The sequence below is a fragment of the Myripristis murdjan genome, chromosome 24 (genome assembly GCF_902150065.1).
Source record: "Myripristis murdjan chromosome 24, fMyrMur1.1, whole genome shotgun sequence".
In the NCBI taxonomy this organism is placed as follows: domain Eukaryota; kingdom Metazoa; phylum Chordata; class Actinopteri; order Holocentriformes; family Holocentridae; genus Myripristis; species Myripristis murdjan.
Genome location: NC_044003.1, coordinates 5005395 through 5028345, shown reverse-complemented (window position 1 = coordinate 5028345; position 22951 = coordinate 5005395). Strand labels below are relative to the sequence as shown.

General features: G+C 41.8%; 1 protein-coding gene across 1 annotated transcript in view; it reads right to left on the bottom strand.

Annotated features, from left to right (window-relative positions):
* galnt14 (UDP-N-acetyl-alpha-D-galactosamine:polypeptide N-acetylgalactosaminyltransferase 14 (GalNAc-T14)) overlaps positions 1-17087 on the bottom strand; it is a 250690-nt gene extending 233603 nt beyond the window's left edge. The window contains exon 1 of the mRNA XM_030047809.1: positions 16982-17087. Within this exon, the coding sequence (XP_029903669.1) occupies positions 16982-17087 (106 nt within the window). The remainder of the gene's footprint in view (positions 1-16981) is intronic.
* Between the last annotated feature and the right edge of the window lie 5864 nt (positions 17088-22951).

Below are 22951 nucleotides of genomic sequence, written 5' to 3'. Positions count from 1 at the left end.
TAGACTGGAAGACAATACAACAGAATAGAATAGAATAGAATAGAATAAAAATATCTCAGTATAAGAAGACATTTAGTCCTATCTTTGGTGTTAAAATCTCATTTTCTTCAAACAAAGGTAAAAAAAAAAAAAAGAAAAAAGAAAAGAAAAGAAATCCACCAGTGGGATGAGATAATCCCTCTTGTTTCCAGGGCAGTTTCACTTTTTTCAAGATTTTTTTTTCTGGGAACAACAGAAAAAATTATATAAATATGATGAAATAAGGCAGAAAGAAAGAAAGACAGACAGAAAAACAAGATTCGAACACAGAGAATAGAACGGAATACAATAGAATAGAATAAAAATAAAAATAAAAAACATGTGGTCCTGTGTTTGGTGTGAACATCTCATTTTCTTCAGAGGAGGTAAGACTCAGATCTGCCAGGTGAGCTGACTCTCCCGTGTGTTTCCACCGCAGCTTCATGAATTTTTCCGGGAACAGGTGGAGGCATGTTGAAGCCAGGCAGAATGAGGCACTGGGATCCAAAAAAAAAAAAAAACACACAAAAAAAAAAACCCCATAATGACAGCTGATGAAGAGAAACAAGACGTGAACGTTGAGATTTTTTTGCGCAGAATGAGAGTGAACGAGGCTCCTCCATGAATCCTGCAGGAACGTGGAAACTTCCTTCTCCTGGTCGTCGCCGCCGGCCTCGGCCGAGTCTCGCAGCCTCTCATTCTGCGGCTGGCTAATGCATGTTTAATGTCACCCGGGCCGGCTCGTCTTTGTTATGTGGAGAAAAGAGAAAGACCGGGAGGAAAATGTAAGAGCGCCGATCTCATTTCCACCTGTCTGTCTCTCCGCGGCTCTGCCTGCCGACTAAATGACTTGATTTTAACGAGGCCTGCCGAGGCTCTCCTGTGGCCTTTACACCTCCACCGAGACGCTTTGTGCTCCTGCCTGCTGCCCTCGCCGCGCTCAGCAATCATTTCCCCGGCGAAACACAGAGAGAAGTAAAAAAAAAAAAAAAAACCTAATCAAAATGAGTTGTTGGTGAAATATGGAGCTCAATCAATCCACTGAGGGAATCAGGAAATCATCAAATTTAAAACCGGCAGCTTTTGTTTGAAGACTTTAGCATCATCGGATTTCTTTTTGGGAAACGTTCTTTTTGGGAAAAGGTGAAACTTCAAATTATTAGTATTTCCACCCTTGTTATCCGCATCTGCAGTTTTATTTATTTGACCTATAACTGCAATAAGTCTCCTGGATGAATAAACCAGAGCACGGGGTAAAGTTATGAACATCGCTGAGAAATATTTACGCTTCATTTCCGTCAAAACTGCATTAAATACTACAATACCCATGATCCTCTGCGGCCGTCACCACGGTGATGATGACAGCTGAAGATGCACAATATGTTCATGCATATTTAACATACATGCCGTAACTGAGATGATCCCAGCATGTCGGCGTAAAGCCTCAAAGCTCAAGCGACGGCAGAATTTGAAGCTCTGTGATTGGCTGTTTCTTGACGCAGTGCACTGTGGGAGTTGTAGTTGACTTGTCTCATAATGTTTTGTTTTTTTTGTGCACAGTTCTGTACCTTTGAGGGTTTTTTTTTTTTTTTTTTTTTTTTAATGAGGCAGAATTATTTCACAAAAGTTCTTATTTGTTTGTGCTGATTATTCAGCCGAGAGAGCATCTCATCGTGAATTTGACCGTCCTCTAAGAGCAAATAAATAAATAAATAAATAAATAAATATTTTAATCAGAGGTGTACCGCTTGGGTTTCTACTCACTGATTAATGAATATTCAGGTTCATTCAAATCAGCTGGCGGCCACACATGTGCATCATAACTCCGCCTCCTAGAAACTAGCAGCTGAAGGAGGCGATTTTCTCCACGGGGTGGCAAATGGAGTGTCGCATCTTCTCTTGAAAGGATCTTTGGTGTGATCCTGCAGACATGGCCAAGAATATGTGGACTGCTCGGAAACACGCGTGCAAAATTATTTAAAAATCATAATAATTTTTTGTAATAAATTTGCTCACGTCTCCGTCTAGTTTACAGACACCAATGACGGAGCATCTGGTTTAATAGATTAATTATTAGATTAAAGGACTTGTTAAGAAGCTTGTTTGATGTTCATTTTTCTTAGAGGCTTGCAAGATTTGCAGACTGAGGTGCACTGGATCTGATTTTTTATGGAATAATCCCCCGTCCTATCTGCCTCATGTGATTTCAGACGGGATTCGTTTTAAGGGGCGAGGTGGGGTAACGTATTAATTACCACCGAAGCATCTCAGCTATTTTAGTCCCGTCCGAAGTCGCCGTCTCCCGTGCGCTCCCGAAAAAGTCCAGCGTCTTTAACCTCCTTTGAAATGCTCTGGATAATAACCCTGGGTGCAACGAGTCCCGTGCAAACTCAAATCCTCGAAATATATCGCGCCATGTCCTGTCGGAAATAACTTTTATTCTGGGTTTGGGGTCTTCTCATGACAGAGGAGGCACTCGTGGACGTTCTTCTCAGCCCAAGTTCACGGCATAATCATTATCCAACGAGAAAAACGCAGAAGACAGAAAATCAAGGCCAACAAAAGATGATCAAGTTGTCAGAGATCCTTTTGCTGCATGGTGAGCTACAGTGAGCTACTTACATATTTCCATGAATTGTTGTGACTGTTTTCTAATCAGTGTGTTATATGTGGTGGTCATGAAATAAAAACAGAATTTAAAACATAAATCAGAACTGAAACAGACGGTGCCGTGGTTTCAGTTTGGGCTAAACTTGCAGAAACCATGGAAGAACATTTCTGGTGTGACGACGATGCGTAGAGGATAAACCATCTCTGTTTTCACTGAGGTTTACGACAGAGATGCTTTATCCCGTTAAGAGCGCCGCTCGAGATGCATATTTTGGTCCAAACCCGACCCGAGACGGGAACACGGTATCCGAACCCGACTCGAACCTCCATCTCTTGGTCACATTTACCGCCTGAAATAGCCTATGTGTTGCCTTCAGTGCCGCCACGTAAACTCCAGCACTGTACAGGAAGTTGCCCAGAACAGACAGCGGGTCCATCATTTGTATTTATTTTACACCAGAGTTTCACTAAAAACACACTGACATGACTTAACCCGACCCTAATCCGAACATAATTTCAAAATTTTTGTCCGAACCCGACCCGAACTTTCGGATCCCGACGGGTCCCAAAAGGCTCGGGTCGGGTATGCACCCTTTAATCCCACCTGAACAGGCAGGATTAGAGGTCTTGTGATAATATATTACATTCCAGACATTGTCCTGAAAACGAATCCTGTCTAAATTCGGCTAAAATCACAAAGTGCCATTGTCTCAAAAGGGACAACAGGAATCATATAAAAATCATATAAAAATAGCATCCTGTTGTACTGTGTGTGGTTTTGTTGTCCTGTCAGAGCGTGTGTGTGTGTGTGTGTGTGTGTGTGTTGCTGGGAGGCGGCGGCGGCCTGGCGGCAGACAGTGTGCAGGTGAGAGTCACTGCGCTGGAAGAGAACGGGCTTAGTCGACTGAAACGGAGCCAAAAATAAACCTGGCTGCACCGGCTGCACTTTGGTCTTCGGAGAGTGGAACACCGACACATTAAGGAATAATAATCCCTCGAATAATGCCAGTCACGTGCTGTCACTCAGCATAACCTTAAAATGTTAGTCCGCCCCCCGTCTGCTTCCGAATCCCCTTTTTGAAATTCCTGTCAGAGGCTGTCGTCTTTCCACAGATTTAAAAACACATTTTTTCTTTTTTTAAATTCATATTTAAGTGAGATTTTATAGCTACATACGCAATACAGTTGTCCCTCACTATAACGCGGTTCACCTTTCGCGGCCTCGCAGTTTCGCGGATTTTTTTTAGTGCAATTTTGCATGTTTTTTTTTTTTTTTTTTTTTACCGGACTTATTTTTCTACGAAGGTTTGAACTTTGAGAGTTTAAACAAGAGAGAAAAGTGAGAAAATGTTAACGCCTGTCTGAGAAAAGTGTATAAAGTGTGTCGTGAGGGGTTTTACAGCCTTAAAACATCTAGAATAATTGTAAAAAATAAAGCTGACTACTTCGCGGATTTCGCCTATTGCGGGTTATTTTTAGAACGTAACTCCCGCGATAAACGAGGGACCACTGTATAGATGATTTCATGGATTTTTTTTTTTTTATAGTTTCACATTTTAAAGTATACCTAGCTTTTGCATTCGTCGTTGTTACTTTCTTTAGTTTTAGAAAAGTGCTGACTTTGAGTATAGGTTGATACCAGCTTTGAAAAGCAATATGAGCATCAGTCTGAAAAATATTTTTATTGCCAATATTTGGCTGATTGTGAAGTTTGGGCGTCTTTGTGACTTGATTTTTCTGAGACTGTGTCATTAACACGGATAGATAGACAGATAGAACTCATACATACATTCGAGTAGTATGAAACTAGATTTAAAATAATGCATATAAAGAGAATTAAAATATTACATTCTTAAAGTTCCTGCAGCGGTCAAATTAGCAGCGCCGCAAAACTTATTTTCTCTCACGCTTGGTTATGTTAAGACGGGCTTGACTGAGGAGCTGAAGCTGTATTAATTAACATATCCATTAACATATTGGATGTCGGTGCTGGCCTCAGACAGTTTAATCACTCCGTCCCTAAAAGTTATTATTATGATGATCATCAGTTTGAATAAATGATCCGCCCGGCAGCAGCTGGAACAGGTGAGTTTCCCGAAGGGTTTCTGGAAAAACCTAGTTTGTGCTTTGTCTGTTCACTTGAGGAGCGCCTCCTAAATGTTAATCAAAAAAAGAGAGAGAGAGATGGAGAGAGAGAGAGAGGGAGGGAGAGCAGGGCAGAGTGTCCTTCAGCATTCAGTGAACCAACAGATTGTTTCCTCTCATGTTTGGACTTCTGAAGCCAGAAACACCATAAAGACCCCCCGCCAACCTGCCTGAGGACACGGGCACACTCCAGCCCGCCGCTTCAAAGCCTCTCTCACAGCCTCTGCGTGTGTGTGTGTGAGTGTGTGTGTGTGTGAGAGAGAGAGAGAGAGAGAGTGTGTGCATCCATTCGTGGCTGTGTGTGTTTCCACCGGCGTGCTGAAACACTGTTTTTGTGACTTACCGCTGATGACGGTGTGATCATGCATACTGTGTGTGTGTGTGTGTGTGTGTGTGTGTGTGTGTGTCTCCTTGTACAGGAAGTGGCGGTGCTAGGTAAACAGGAGTGCGAGCTAATCCTGCGTGGCCTGGGAATGCTGCATTAGCATCTGAATGGCGCTCGGTGCCATGAGCTCCGCCGACAGAGCGAACACACAACCTCAGCCTTGGCAAACACTCGCAAACAAACACGACGTGTGTGTGTGTGCGTGTGTGTGTGTGTGTGTGTGTGTGTGTGTGTTTTCATCCCATACTAATCACTTGACACATGTGCAAGGGTTAGATTCTGGGTACACACTGCAAAAAAAAAAAAAAAAAAAAAATTGCATCTTACTTGTTCAAATCTTGTTTTTCTTCCAAAACAGGTAAAAAAAAAAAAAATCTGCCGGTGGGATGAGATAATCCCACTTGTTTCCGGAATTTTCTTGACTCTAGTCTCATTTTCTTGATCCTAGTGGGCCGATCTGCTTTATTCTTGCCTTGTTTCAACAGATTTATTCTTGTTCCCAGATTTTTTAAAAAAAAAACGCCTTAAACAAGTGAAAGTGCATTCGAGACAAGTGGGATTATCTCATCCCACTGGCAGATTTTTTTTTTTTGAAGAAAAACAAGATTTTCAACGCTGAACATGAGACTGAATGACTTGTTAAGGCAGTGTTTTTTTTTATTTAGTGGTCCCGCTGCTCTCCAGGCTTTGCATCTCAGCTGTTCAAATATAACTCCATAATCACACGGTTCCTGGCTGCTATGGGATTACCCGGCGAAATCTCCACAAACACATACATACACATACATCCAGATATAAATCAAGGCTGTGGGATGTTGTGGGAGATATTTTTGGCTTGTCGTTTACGTCGACAATTACAAGCGGTCCAGGAAACGCCGCACAGACGTCGCACATGCCGCACAAAAATGACAACATCATCGTATCCTGCACACGAGGAGAAGCTGCTGAACGCTGTCGTTTTTCCTCGTGTGCAGACGTCTGTCGCTTCCCGAGACCGCAGGGCTGCAAAAATCAGATTTATTTATTATGATTTATGATATTATGATATTTATTTATTTGTTTTTAAGTGTGGACTGTTCAGACTCAACTAAAAAATATATGGAATTAGCACGTGATTAAATCAGTCAACATGATTCTCCTGGTCAACTTGAGTTACTGATAAATAAATTGCTTGTTCTCAACAATGGACAGTAACAGTAACAGTAACAGTAAGCTTTTTTTTGGAAACTTATGACTCCTTTACTTTAGATTTTTAAGCATGGCTTTGAAGTAAGTTGTTTTTTTTTTGTTTATTTATTTATTTTCTAAAATGCTATTGGCCGTTTGCCGTGTCCCTCACAGGAGAGGAACCAATCACAGAACCCTTTCCCAACTGGGTAAAAGTGGAAATAGGTCATCGAGCTCTGTGAAACAAGCACGAGAGACACATTCCTTTTCAAAATAAAATGCACCTGTTCCGTTTTGTTAGCAAAGGTCAAACTCCTAACCCGGCGGTGGTCAGTACATTTGTGCAGTATATTAGTGAGGGCATTCATCAGGTGGTTTCAGGGAGTTACGAGGGTCTGTGAATGCATCACGAAAACAACACAGTAATGAGCTGATATTACAAAGAAAATGTACTTTTGAGCACTTGAGTGTTTTTAAAAATCAACTGAGCAGCTGTCACGTGTAGAAGAGTCATATTCAACCAGGAGTTTTTCTACTTTGACTCAAGTAATAGGCCTATTTTTTTTCCCTAGGATGGTAAAGGCATTGTTTACATTCATCCGCCACAGCCTTTCCCTAATCTAAACCATAACCAATGAGCCAAACTGACCTCTCAACATGCACAAAAGCACTTTGACACTCTGCAGGAAGCAGAAGTGTTTTTCACTCCATTTCATTTCATGTCATTTCAACTGGAATAAAACACTGGAATAAAATTATGAGGCGCTCTTTAACATAATCTCTCCGGGCGTTGCACAGTGTCGGTTTCCTCATCCGCTCTCTTCCCCTGCACACGCTCGCATGTTAAAAAGCCGTTCAATGTAATATGCGTTTCCATGGCGACAGTAATTGGGGTTTCTCCAGCAGAAATCCACCTGTGCTAACCGGGTTTCTCTCGCTCCCTAACCCAGATTATGGAAACTGACTTTCTGTTTCCATGGCGACTCAGACATCAGGTACATGTCCATACCTGGCAAATAACCTGATTAATAAAGCTCATGTCTGCCTAAGTGTGTTTTCAAAACTACCAGTGGGTAACCGTGCAGAGTGCATGCTGGGTGGAGTGGATTTTGTTGAACATGGACGGACCGATTTTGAAATTTGATCGAAATATGAGAGAAAACGTATGACCGGGTTAAGGACAGCGGTTGGTATCAGTGCACCTCAGTCGGCCTCAGAAACTGATTCCTGCAGGTTTTAGGCGACGAGATGATTTATTTAGAAAAAACCTTCGGTGAGCGTGAAAGTAATCAGCAGCAAAATCAAACTCTTAATGTGTGCTGGCTGCTGGCAATCATGCTCTGTTCACACTTTTGATGAAATCAGATTAAAATTTGCACGGACCATATTTCTCATTATTTCTTCAGCCTGATTGAAATCCTTCTGATCAGAGACTCCAGCTGAACTGTTTCCATGGAGACTGAATAAACGGACCTGACGTGCGTTTACATGCAGCATCGAACTTTCCTGACCTGCATGAAGTGGCTCCACCTGCTGGGAAGTGTCTTAATCTGCCGGAAATATAAATATAATCCAGACTAAGTCATGTTGTCCGGTGGTGGCGCCCCCATCAGGTCAGCCATCAGACTGTAAAAATGAAACCTGGCTGCTGGTTTGGGCTTTTATTCTTGTAACAGGAAGCCTTCTGCTTTTTGATTTGCTCGATGGTTCAGTGGATTCAGGCTTCGTTCATCTTTTCTAACCACTTGTTTGAACGACTTGTGGTTTCCAGTCTTTCCGCCACGGAGCCGTTCAGCAATCCTTTACAGATTTAATCTTTACAAGGGTTGGGAATCTCTGGCATGAGGCCGATTCGATACGTATCTAGATACACGGGTTACGATTCGATTCAAAAACGATATATTTTTAATACAGAACGATTCGATACGATTCGATACGGTTTAAGAACGATACACCAGTTCTCTAAAATCACATTCTTACAGTATTTTCAAACATGTAAAAATCCACATATCTGCTTTATGGCACTGTCAAAAAATAAACAACAACAAAATCCCATGTCAATGTATTTATTTTTAGACATAGACAAAAAAAGACTTGCTGAATGAACGTCATTTTGTTGGATGGGATCAGAAAATAAAATGTATGTATATAAAAACAGAACATAATTCACTATAGCAATAAATAAATGGTGCAAAGCCCCTCCAAAAATGACAAATATCCTGTGGTTTAAATTGTCAATAATGGCCAATATTAGTCCAGGAAAAGAGAAGCAAACATAAAATTTCCCCTGCTTGATTGTACGACCTGGTAAGGTGTTCATGTTCACTTCCTTCTGGGATTTTTTTTTTTCATTTTATTTTTTTCCCGGGAAGGAGCTGTCAGATACTGTTAGGAACAGCTGATGGAAAAGCTTGCACTAACTGGCTGTCGGCTCAATCCCAGTGTATGGTCCTGACTCTTCAGACCTAATGAAAGATAACAATTAACATCCTACGCCACAACCGAATGAGGGAAAATGACACTTACACTATATTGCCAAAAGTATTCGCTCGGCTGCCTTCACACACATATGAACATGAGTGACATCCCATTCTTAAACCATAGGATTTAATATGATGTGGGCCCATCCTTTGCAGCTAGAACAGCTTCAACTCTTCTAGGAAGGCTTTCCACAAGGTTTAGGAGTGTGTTTATGGGAATTTTTGACCATTCTTCCAGAAGTGCATTTGTGAGGTCAAACACTGATGTTGGACAAGAAGGCCTGGCTCTCAGTCTCCGCTCTAATTCATCCCAAAGGTGTTCTCTCGGGTTGAGGTCAGGACTCTGTGCAGCCAGTCAAGTTCTTCCACACCAAACTCGCTTATCCATGTCTTTATGGACCTTGCTTTGTGCACTGGTGCGCAGTCGTGTTGGAACAGGAAGGGCCATCTCCAAACTGTTCCCACAAAGTTGGGAGCATGAAATTGTCCAAAATGTCTTTGTATGCTGAAGCATTAAGAGTTCCTTTCACTGGAACTAAGGGGCCGAGCCCAACGTCCGAAAAACAACTCCACACCATAATCCCCCCTCCACCAAACTTTACACTTGGCACAATGCAGTCAGACAAGTACCGTTCTCTTGGCAACCACCAAACCCAGACTCGTCCATCAGATTGCCAGACGGAGAAGCGTGACTCGTCACTGCAGAGAACACGTGTCCACTGCTCTAGAGTCCAGTGGCGGTGTGCTTTACACCACTGCATCCGATGCTTTGCATTGTGCTTGGTGATGTGTGGCTTGGCTGCAGCTGCTCGGCCATGGAAACCCATTCCATGAAGCTCTCTACGCACTGCTCTTGAGATAATCTGAAGATCACATGAAGTTTAAAGGTCTCAAGCTATTGACTCTGCAGAAAGTTGGCGTCCTCTGCGCACTATGCGTCTCAGCATCCGCTGACCCCGCTCTGTGATTTTATGTGGCCTACCACTCCGTGGCTGAGTTGCTGTCGTTCCCAATCGCTTCTACTTTGTTATAGTACCACTAACAGTTGATTGTGGAATATTTAGTAGTGAGGAAGTTTCACAACTGGACTTACTGCACAGGTGGCATCCTATTACATTACTATTACAGCACCATGCTGGAATTCACTGAGCTCCTGAGAGCGACCCATTCTTTCACAAATGTTTGTAGAAGTAGTCTGCATGCCTAGGTGCTTGATTTTATACACCTGTGGTCATGGAAGTGATTGGAACACCTGAATTCAATGATTTGGATAGATGAGCGAATACTTTTGGCAATTTAGTGTATTTCTGTATTTCACTTACAGGACAGCGATCTCTCAATGAAACAAGGTGCTCGTGCTTGTTGATCACTTCAGTCGGTATGCCAACAACCTGGGAAATGTGCGCTAACCTCAACTAAACTAAGATTTTCAACATGTCTGTATGCTGAACGTATCTTAGTGACGGCAATGCTGACATGAACATCAATTTTTAAAACGTCCATCTTCATAAGGCTAATCTGAGACACTGTTTGGGCCTATAGACGTAACCTAATCCAAATTTTTATTTCAAAAAATGAGCATGTCCACAAGGTCAGGATGGAGACAGGAGTGCAGTCGGATTACGATTAATCCTGCCGTTGAAAATACTCTCGCTGATGGCACACACAGGTATGCCCTTGCTAATTTTGCTAGGATATTTGTTTTCATTGTTTTTTTTACCGGCGCAGGTTTAAAAGACAGGGTAAAGATGATAGTCGCATAAACTAAATATTCAAAAATCACCACCCATCCCTACTTATACACACATAAATGGACTTTAAAATCCATCTGAAAAGACACCATTGTCGTCGTCAGTCATGTTACTGTAGTTATACTTTAAGTTTTGGGTTGGGAGCGTAACGTTACAGAGCGCGAGAGTCGTTTCGTGAGCTCTCGCGTTGTTTTAGAGATGAAAACTGTAAAGCAGGGGTCGGGAACCTTTTTGACTCAGAGAGCCATAAAAGCACAATTTTTGGAAATTTGTTTCAGTGAGAGCCATATAATATATTTTAAGACTGAATTCAATTAAATGTGAGCATAACAAGCGTCTTAATTTATTCTTTTAAATAATGTTGTTATAATACTCACCGATACTCGTCATCTTTTTTTCTTTTCGCCATCTTCTCCGTCGAAGGGTTAGCTTTGAGCTAATGACCGAGCCAACTGATGCAAAAGGGGGCGTGTACCTGTGCACCCAGCAACGGCCCAGTAACGGCCAACGTAGGCTATTATCATCCAATTAAAATAATAGACAATCGCTCATGCAACTGCAACTCTGAACAAGACATGAGCAGTAGAAAATCGATGGATGGATTTAAACAAACGATAATATTTTAAAACCCGAAATCTGCGAGCCAGATGTTATCATCAAAAGAGCCACATCTGGCTCGCAAGCCATAGGTTCCCGACCCCTGCTGTAAAGCCTCAGGCGGCCGACGATATCCGATCCACAACTCCACAATCGATTCATCTGAGGATTCATGGCTGATCCGTATCGACTGAGGAGTCACACAGCCGTATCTCTCGCCTGGAAAAACGCTTATCCGGTCATATCGGTTTATCGTTCCCAACCCTTCTGGAAACTCGTCCCGTCACCTGATGTTCCCCCGACGTGAGACAAACAAGCGCAGAACGAACAGATTTATTCCAACCGTAGAAAAAACAGCAGATTAACAGTTTACACGGTCATTATGTGCTAATATTTTCCTTCTGAACAGATTATCAAAGGTCTCCAGCAGCTCTGACTGAAAACTCCTTCATATCACGTCTGTCTCCTGACTGAGCTGGTGACATGAGGCGTTTTGATTCTGACTGGGCTGTTATTCAGATTACTGGTGGGAATATGATTGTCCATGTAGACGCTGCTGGTGACTTCCACACTCTCGCTGTAAAAGGTTTGGCTCGGCTGCTCGGCTTGGCAGCGGCTCGGCGTGTTTACTACACACCGCCGAGAAACTTTTGCTTTTGGCTCGGCTTCCGTTTCTCTGATTAAGAGCATGTATCATCCAGCAAACGCTTCTGTTTTGACTAATTCTCCACCCGCTCCATCCAGATTTTTTTTTTTTTTTTTTTTTTTAATCATGGGAAGACTTAAGACAGTGAGCTGTGTGTGTGTGTGTGTGTGTGTTAATGTTGACACAAGGTGGTGTGTACCTGCTGACAGATCCACACGGTGTGAAAAACTGTGGGATTAAGTTGCCAAGTCTGAAGCTGCTAGCGGTATTAGCCAAGGTGTGTTACAGCGTGTGTGCCCCGACTTGAAATAAAACACACACTTTCTCTCGCTCTCTCACACACACACACACACACTCACACACACATCAGAAAACTACTGAATTTAAGCAGCTGCAGCTCTGCGACTCCGACTTTCCTGCTGAATGAAGAATGAAGAGTTTCTCTCATTGGAGTTGGAAATCTCCTCCTTAACAAGTCATTTAATCTCATATTCAGTGTTTTTCTTCAAAGAATTGAAAAAAATCTGCCAGTGGCATGAGATAATCCCACTTGTTTGCAACGCTAATCAACTTGTTTCATGAATTTTTCCGGGAGCGAGCAGAAATCTGTTGAAACACGGCAGATCGGACCGCTGTAGGATCAAGAAAACGACCCTCGATTCAAGAAAAATTCAAGACAAGTTGATCAGCGTTGGAGACAAGCGGGATTATCTCATCCTGCTAGCAGATTTTTTTTTCACCTTGCCTGAAGAAAAACAGGATTTGAAGGCTGAGCGTACACTAAAGGACAGGTTAAGATGGAGATTTCTTGCGGTGAGTCACGGGGCGAGTCGGCACACGACGGGACGGGACGGCTGAGAGGTTGCGACTCTCTCTGCCTCGTCTCTGAAGCCGTTTAATTACATTTCACATTTTGAGGCGTTTAGCAGAGGAACTCATCCAGGGTGACTTACAGTCAGAGGCGACAGCAGAATAAACTTCAATTATGCAGCTATCCAGCTCTTGGTGAAAAGGATCTGAGAAAAAAAAAAAGAAGCTATTCTTACAGTTTGATGGACGGCTCCAAATGAAAACAAATGATGTCTCTTTTTAAAGGAGAACATGCAGCTTAAGCCTCTGCTGACACAATCACAGCACTTTTACTTTACAGGGATTTTACAAATATTATCCAGATACTGATTCATCAGCATATCCATATTTGGAAATTTCTTAAATCAATTAGTCAGTATACAATTTTTCCCCTCTATTAGTTTTTTTTTTTTTTTTTAACATTTGAGATATGGATGGATAAGAAAGCTCCAGTCCTAAAGCATTTGGGCATGCTGCACACAAAATTATGCTTGACCCCATATTACTGAAAAAATATATGAAAAAGTACAAGAAAGAGCCTTCAACCATAAGAAATCAATCATCGATTAATCGAATATCATCAACGTTAATCGATTAAATCACATCCCTGCTAGATGAAAGATTTGGAAAATGAACTCCTTATGTCTGTGCATGTTTCGTCTTTTATTTTGAAAGCCGGTGCTCTTACAGTGAAGACGCCAGCAGGAAAAAGCTTCAGTGTCAGCAAATAACACACAAACAACAACAACAACAAGGCCGGGGGTCAAAGGTCACAGCACCCTGGGGGGGAAAAAAGTGCAGTTTCACATTTAGCCTCCTATTCAGTGTTAAAACCTTGAAATGACTTGTTAAGGTGCCTTTTAACCTAAAAAAATAAATAAATAAAAATATTCCTGTGAGCCAAAATGATGATGTACGATGCAGAGGTGTAAGGAAGTGTTCTGAAGAGCTGAGGATGCATAAAAAAAAAAAAACAACAACAACAAAGGACATTTTTCAATTAACCTCAGCCGTTTTGTTTCCCACGCTGCTCTCAGCTGAACCGGCCGCTCGGATGTTCGGCGCAGCACTTTGACTCGCATTTCTGTTGTTTGTGCACGGACTCGAGTCGCTTCGACATACTGCTGATGCTCACACACACACACACACACACACACACACCTACGCACACATATTTATGTAAAAACACTGATCTGTCACTCTGAGGTGTTTTAGTTCTTTACTTTTTCTACACTCTGATAAAACTCAGTGAATGGGTTTGGTTATAATGAATGAAATGTGTCAGCGAGTTTCTGTGTTTGACTTTGGTTGGTCAGCTGAGTTTCAATAGAAAATGCTTTTAACCTTAACGCACAGATGTTTTCATTCGAGAGCTGCTTTTGAAAATGCATAAAGTGTTACAAAGTGTTACCTAAAGTCCACATTTTGCAATTTAAAAAAAAAACTATGCACATCAAAAAACGGCTTTTCTGAATCCGAGTTTTCATTTTGACGTATCAAACTGACAAACAGCTTCAGTTCACACAAAACAAGACAGAGAAGACTCACTTATCCGTGTAAGAGAAGCAGCCTCCCTGTACAGCATCTAAAGCTCATCAGCGTGTCCCAGGCCACGTGTGTGTGTGTGTGTGTGTGTGTGAAAAGTGTGTTTGCTCACTCTCACAGGGAGCTGACGGTCACTCTTTTGTTCACTCTTAAATGTTGATCTGTCCGCCTGGTTCTGAGTTTAGATTTGATGCCATTCATGAAAGAAAAAGCTGCTTCACAAAGACTTGTGGAGCCAAACGAGGCAGATACTGTCAGAGTTTTGTCGCTGTAAAGAGGAGGCATTCACACTGACCTGATGATTATTGTTTATTATTATCATTATCAGAGGTGGAGGTAATTAATTACATTGACTCATGTTACTGTAATGGTGGAGGTTTTTTTGTGCACTTGTACTTTTTAAAGTCAGTAACTTGACTTTTCCTTCAGTCCATTTTTACCTGAGTTTTGTCCTTCACTACATTTTAAATCAGAGAAAAAAAATGATCAATGACTGTGGAACCTTTCACAATAAAAGCTCAGCCAGCAAAGATGAGAAGAGGAAGCTGCTTCCACTTTGTTGGCTCTACTTTTTGTCATTTTTCCAAATTTCACAATAAAAGCTGCACCATGAAAAACTGCAGCGAGGACCGTTTAGACTCAACTGGCTAAAAATGCAGAGTGAGTGTAGACGATGAGAACCATGTAGACTCAACGTCACATGACGTGCACATGCCAATTGAGTCTATAGGGTCCTCGCTTCAGTTTTAGCGTAATGTCCCTTTAAAAGCATGCAGTGTGCAGCGTGTTCTCTGCTCCTTTTCTAACTGCATGGAAAAGATCCCAGCTAACACAGTTACTGTTTGGAAAAAGGAGCTCAGTCACTTTTACTGCCAGGACATTTGACATGAGACACTTTGGACTTTTACTGCAGGACATTTTTACTGCACTACTTCTACTTCTACTGCAGTCACATACCAGCAGAGGAACAGTACTTCTACTTCTACTGCAGTCACATACCAGCAGAGGAACAGTACTTCTACTTCTACTGCAGTCACATACCAGCAGAGGAACAGTACTTCTACTTCTACTGCAGTCACATACCAGCAGAGTGACAGTACTAATACTTCAGTAGCAGTTTGTAGTATTATTTCAACCACTGATTAATATTATTATCATCATAATTATTATTTTGGTACATCATTGTCAGAGTTCCTCTTTGCCTTAAAGAATCACGATCAGCTGTTGATTTTCCTCTGATATCTTTATAGCGGCCTTATTTAAAAAGTTGTTTTTCCACAGGGTTTATCAGTAATGCAGCGCCCATGCAGTGTGTGTGTGTGTGTGTGTGTGTGTGTGTGTGTGTGTGTGTGTGTGTGTGTGTGTGTGTGTGTGTGTGTGTGTGTGTGCGTGTGTGGACTGCAGCTATCAGATATGCAAAGCAACATGCACTCACAGCATGTTAACTGGTGCTGCTGGGTAAATTGTATTGATCCGCCTCTCTAACCTGGTTTATTGAACTGCTCTCTCTCTCTCTCTCTCTCTCTCTCTCTCTCTCTCACACACACACACACACACGCACACACTCATACACACATGCACGCACGCACACACGCACGCACACAGATTATAATAGCCCCATAATGAATTTTGGCTGGAGAAAAGCCTCTCTGTAGGAATATTACACTGATACCGGAGATGGAAACATAAAGTAGGATAAGAGTCACTGTAAACCCATTAGCGAGATCCACTGAGACACTTTAGGAGCTAAAATAATATTATAGGAATATTATAACTGTATCATAGGATGTCCAAACTCACTACCGAGGCCAAAAGACACAATGTGGGACAATACACAGCCACGTGCTATAGTCAGACTAAAGGAATATTATAGGATTATCACAGGAATATTACAGGAATACCACTATTTTGCCCCAGAGACTCTTTAAGTCTTTTTAAGAATACCTGTGAGGCTACTGATATTATAGATTAAATAAACAGATAAATAAAGAATGGTAAGGTCACTAAACACTGTGCTACCCAGTCAAACTGTAAATCCATATAAATATAAAAGAAATACTAAAGAATTATTATTATAGGGACACCACAGGAGGCATGAGCTCATTATTTCAGGGACACGATGAACTCCTGCTGGAATATTACAGAAATGTGATGAGACACCAACAGGAGATAAAGACAAACCTAAGTTCCACATAGGGATATTTTTTTATGAACAACACACCGTAAGATTATGGGGGCATAAAAATACCATAAAGTATTATAAGATGACAGCGAGCACCACAGACACACACCGAGTCCCCCCGGGGAATATTATAGGACTATTACAGGGAGCCGACACTGTAAAGTCAATGCTTCACACGCACAATAAGGAATACTGATATTTCAGAAATATTATAATGAAGCAAATTAAGATAAAACACGAGACATGAGGTATTAAATCTCATGGTGAGCTCTACAAACGCATTATGACTCTCCTTAGGAATATTATAGGGATATTGTCTGGATATTACAGGAATATTATAGTGAAAGTGCAGCGGATAAAGTAAACTTAGTCCTGAGCATCACAGACACAGTGCGCCTCCACACAGGGAGATTATAGAGAGGTTTCGCCCGGACACACACACGCACACACACACACACACACACACACACACACGCACAGAGAGACACACACACACGCAGAGAGAGCCAGAGGAGATGTGTTTTCTTTACTTTACCTGGTTGTATGACGCCTCGCCTCCTCCTCCTCCTGCTCCTCTTCCTCCCCCTCCTCCTCCTCCTCCGGTACCGAGCTCCGGTAGTTTCCTCCGGCTCAGCACCAGCAGATAAACCAGCGCTCCCAGCCACACCAGCACCGCCACGGCCACCGCCAGCTTCCGAGAGAGACGCTTCATTTTCCGGCCAGGAGGAGCCGGCGGCGCCCGCAGCCCGCCCGCCTGCTTAAAATCCCATTTTAACACGGAGCAACAAACCAAGTCCGTCCGGTCCGACTGACGGTGAAACACCGACTACCGAGCGCCTTCCCCTCCCTCTCCCTCTCTCTCTCTCTCTCTCTCTCTCTCTCTCTCTTTCCCTCTCTCTCTCTCTCTCTCGTTCAACTCACTGACGACTGACAGCTCTCTCTCTCTTTCTCTTTTTCTCCTACTCTCTCTCTCTCTCTCTCTCCCTCTGTGTGTGTGTGTGTGTGTGTGTGTGTGTGTGTGTGTGTGTGTGTGTGTGTGTGAATCAGTGTTTCAGAGCTTCCTGCAGGTTTGTATGGCAGCGGATCGAGCTCCACCTGCCGACACACACACACACACACACACACACACACGCTCACGCACGCACGCACGCACGCACTCCTACTCTATTCTACCCGACTAGAATAGAATAGAATACAATAGAACAGAATAGAGTGGAACAAACCAGAATATAATACAATAACGTAAAGTAGCTACAGCAGGATAGAACGAACCAGAAGATAACTCGACAACACTAGAATATAATAGAATATAATAGAATAGAATAGAATAGAATAGAATAGAATAGAATAGAATAGCATTGGGGGAAAATCAATATAAAATAGAGCAAAATCACAAAAGAATAGGCAACAGCTGTATTCTATTCTAATGAAACACAGCGCAGTTCAAAAAACCCAAACATCACAAAGTAAAATAGAATAGAATAGAATAGAATAGAATAGAATAGAATAGAATAGAATAGAATAGAAAAAATAAAATGGTTATTGTCACTGTTATTGTCTGAGCTCTCAGTTCATCAGCAGGTTCAGATAAACCATCAGTAGCCTACTGGAGAGAAGAAGAAGAGGAGGAGTAGGAGGAAGAAGAAGATGATGAAGAAGGAGAGGAGGAAGAAGAAGAAGAAAAGGAGGAGGAGGAAGAAGAAGAAGTAGAAGAACATTTATTTTTCACTTCTTGCACTCAGTACAAACAATAAGACAACAGTAAGAGCTGCGAGGCGTGTGGTGTTGTGATGACATGTAAAATAAAAGCAAAGTGTGCGTGAAGACACAGCAGCAGTCCGACTGTCCTATTGCACCATCTAGTGTTCAGAACGTGCAATTAACACAAACACCTCAAACCTAAATGTGCTGCTTTTTGAATATTGGACATTGATCAGATGAAGGATGTGTCATCGTGGACGGACTCTGACATGCAAATTTAAAAAGCAGAGCACAAAATGTTATAACTTATGATTCTAAATCTGTCATTAGATATATATATATTTTTTTAAATTCCAGCAATTCCACTGCAATCATAAATAAACACCGGGACAAAGGGCATCCTTGTCTTGTGCCACTTTGCACTCAGATGTATGTGCATTATGAATAATCTTGCAACAAGTCGCATTATGTAAGACTCATCCTACTGATCAGGAAGACTCCAAAATTAAACTCCAAACTCTTAAAAAATACAAATGTGCAAATTCAGTCCACTATTAGAGGCAAACAGTGAAGAAGTCTAAGTTTATGAAGGTTTTATCGGTTGGATATTTTTTTTTATTTTGCCTCCTGGTGCAGCATGAGGGCACAACTGAAGATCAGCTGTTTTCAAAGGGTGTGAGAATAATGGAGTTCATGTCACGAGAGCTTTAAAAGTCAAAGAGTCGGCGTTGGAGAAGCTACACCGTCGCTCCAGCTGTCATTAAATCAGGAAGGATGAGGATTCGTTTTGTTTTCGACCAAGAGGCGCCTGAAAGTTTGTGAGCCATTCAGAATTTTCTTAACTTCTGCAAAAATATGACCTATAACAAGAACAGATTTTCACACAAATCCTAAAACTAGATAAAGGGAAGTGAAATAAAAACTTAGTTATATGTTTATATGAGGCAAAGGACTGTGAACCTCTGAGGTCTCCGAAAGCTAATTGGAATCAGCTGCTTCAGTTAAGGTGGAAGACAGGAAGGTGGACATTGGAGGTGTGTGTTCTGCCAGCACACACACACACACACCCACACACACTGGTTTCTGAACACATCTGTTGTTCTCAGGACAGTTTGGTCGGTGTGAACCTGCCTAAAACACAAACAAACAAAAAAACTCTGGCAGGACGGTAGAAGAGGCTTTACAGAGAAGCACAGAGCTGGAAGAGGCTACAAAAACCTCTGTGAAGAGCCGGGTGTCCATCCGTCCACGATAAGACAAACCGTGTCCGTGTTTGCTGAAAGGTTCAACTCCTGTCTCTCATGTGTCTGCAGAACATGGTTCCAGAAGAGCTGTGAGCATCCAGGCGGTGTTTTGCAGGGTTTTTTTGGACGGCAGTGGTTTCCTTCATGGCGTCCTGTCCTTCCATCGACACCGTTCTTCCTCAGCGTCTCTTCCAGTGGACAAATGGACAAAGCCTTGAGCGAGTTGGAGTGATTTCTGCAGGGGTTGCGCTGTTGCTTTCTCTTTGTTTTTCGCTTCTTTCAGGGCTGCACATCTCTCTCTGGGTGTGATCTCTGCAGCATGGCTCAGCAAAACGTCCTCTGAGGTCCTTTTCCATGCTCGAGGTGTGGCTCACACCGGCCAAACTGTGTGGAGAACAACACTCTGGGTCAGTAGGCAGACTCTGTGTGTGTGTGTGTCTGTGTGCTGGCAGGACACACACCTCTACAACATACACTTCAGTCTCATCACTTTGTTTGAAGCAGCTGAATCCAATCAGCTTTCGGGGAAGTCATCGGCATAGAGCTTCACATTCCTTTGCCTCACATACAAACATGTAAGATCGGATCATTTTCCTCAATAAATAAACGAATAAGTTCAAAGTTTTTGTGTCATTTGTTTAATTCAGTTCCCTTTATCTGGTTTTAGGGACGTGTGTGGGAAATCTGATCTGATGTCTTAGGTCGTATTTATGCAGAAATGGAGAAAATTCACAATACAACCTCTCCTGACATGAACTCCTCCAGTGGTGTCCTCATGCTGCACCAGCAGGCAGAAAAAAAAACAAAAAACATTCAGCTGATAAAACCTTCATAAATATCCTTTTTCTATCTCTCAACCCATCTCAGCTGTGGTATTTCTGTTTTTTGTTTTTGTCTGTTTTCTTTCAGGCCTGAGAAAGATTAGAAACTGCATTTGGGGATCCATCCAGGAAACAATCTGAGGGATATGAGTTGCAATCCGTTTATAATGCTCGCACCCCAACATTGTGCTTCAACAGGGAACAAGAGACCTTGAGTCAAAATACAAATATAACAAAAGCGCATGGTTGCTTCGATAATTCATGATCTTGGAAAGTGTAGCTTGCTAAATGCTGTTGCTGTTTCAGTTTGAATGCAACAGTTTGCTTCTTCTGTATTTTCCCAGGAAGCACCAGAGCCCCTCGCTGAACTCTTATCTTGCCTCTTTTCTTTTTCACTTCAGTTTAATGTTTTCTTGGCCAGAGAAAACTGTGGTTCCTGGGTTCTGACCGCTGACGTTAAACTCAGCCAATGACATATTTGCTTACATTTTGCCCATATTTTTCAATATACACTACTCACAAAAAGTTAGGGATATTTGGCTTTTGGGTGAAATTTATGGAAAATGTAAAATGTTCACGCTACAGTGATATTATATCATGAAAGTAGGGCATTTAAGTAGAAGCATACACTGGTGATTTCCTCATCTCAAACAATTTCTTGAAACAAAAGCCAACAACAGTGGTGGATATACCACAACAAAAAATGTCAGTGTTTCAATAACTTGTCATGTGCCCTTGAGCATCAATTACAGCTTGACAATGACGTCTCATGCTGTTCACAAGTCGACTTATTGTCTGCTGAGGCATGGCATCCCACTCTTCTTGAAGGGCGGCCCTCAGGACATTGAGGTTCTGGGGTACAGAGCTCCGAGCCTCTACACGGTGACTCAGCTGATCCCATAGGTTTTCTATGGGATGCAGGTCTGAGAAAGTGCAGGCCACTCCATCTGAGGTACCCCAGTCTCCAGCAGCCATTCCCTAATGATACGACCTCGATGAGCTGGAGCATCAAACACCTGATGTGAATTTTGCCGTTAAACTCCTTGTTAGAGAACAGCAACTTGTGCAAAAAGTACTGAAACACTGAACAGTTGGACATGTGCATTCAAAAGTTTACAGAAGGTCACATTAAGTTCACCTGTAAAGGTCATAATGCATTTTAGGTTCATCCTGAAATTTCACCCGAAAGCCTAATATCCGTAACTTTTTGTGAGTAGTGTAACTGCCTACACAGCAGCCTGCCAAGAACAGATTTCAATGAACATCCTCTTGTCCCTGCATGGTTTACATGTTTGCCCATGAAATGGCATCGGACTCCTTGATTTTATTTAATTCCTGCTGAAACACGATGGTGGGTGGGATCATAAGAGTCTCCAATAGTTACAGTTGAGTTTCTTTGTTTACTGGATGGATTCCCAAAACGCAGCTGCTGGTCTTCCCGGCTCCAGAAGCTGACATGTTCGCTGTGAAGCTGTTTTGACACAAATACGATCGAGGGAAATCCATGTCCGGTTATTGACTGAACTGATTAGCAGGTCATGTTTTCTGCCACGTGTTCACCATGTCATGACTTTGACCCTCGCCTCCACCTGCTGTCTCTGCATTACATATCTAACACCACAGAACTAAACATTGAAAACTGACAATTACTCCTCATTCACAAGAAATATAAATATTTCTGCCTGCCAAACTGGGTTTAGTCATTAAGCAAAATAGCAAACTGTGCCTTTACTTGTTCATTAAACGAGGATATTGGACATCTAATGAGAAGCCCTGTGCTGGGAGTGAATTGATGACTTTACATAAACGTTAATCCGGGAAAATAAAACACACACTTAACACACCGCATCCTCTAATCCAGTTTATTTTTCCTCAGCAGAAAATGGAACACGATAAAATTAAAAGGAGAAAATAGGACAGAATTATGTTCTTTTTTTATACATTTAACTAAATATGCCACTCTATGCTAGGGTGTAAGTAACTCAAACTGATATAAGGTTAAATAATTTTTTCTTTTTAAAAAGGTACAGAAAGATATTCCATTTCCTCCATTTCTCATTAGCACTCAAAAAAAAAAAAAAAAGGAACAGGTTTTTTTTTTTTCAAACTATCAAAATAAGAACCAGCCACAATATTTCTCCAAACTCTAAACAATACTCCCTTTATCCTTCGCTGTGTTCTAACTGGAGAAGAAGGGTGGATGGGTGGTAGGGTGGGGGGGGCAGAGAGAGAGGAAACGATGATTTGTGCATGAAGATTAGCATAGTTAAGTGGTGTCTGGTTACAGGGCAAATCCACCGGAATTAACTTTTTTCTTTTTTTTGCTTCTTCTATCTCAGGAAATAAACCTGCTGTGTCATGATTCTCAAAGTAAAACAAGAAAATAAAATGAAAAAAAAAAACAACAAAACTCTCAATCTTGCAACAAAACTGCACCTCTCTGCAGACAGTCAGGCTCCCGTACCTGTATGAAACACAACTTTTTCTTTTTTTTTTTTTTTTAATATATCTACATTATATGCTTAACGCCCCAAAATGTGGAAAGAAACATAATATAATAATAATGATAATAAAAATAAATAAAAAATAAAAATAAAATTTGCAGAAAAATGTCGACTTTTGCGACGCGACAACAAAAAAGTTAATTCGGGTGGAATGCCCCTTTAAAGAGTGGGAGGAGGGGGGTGGGAGGGTGAGACTGAGCAGGCTGATCGGGAGGGAGGGGAGGAAAGAGGGAACGATAAACAAAAAAAAACAACAAACAAACAAAATCAGAAAAAAAGGGGAAAACCACTCAATTTAAGAATTCA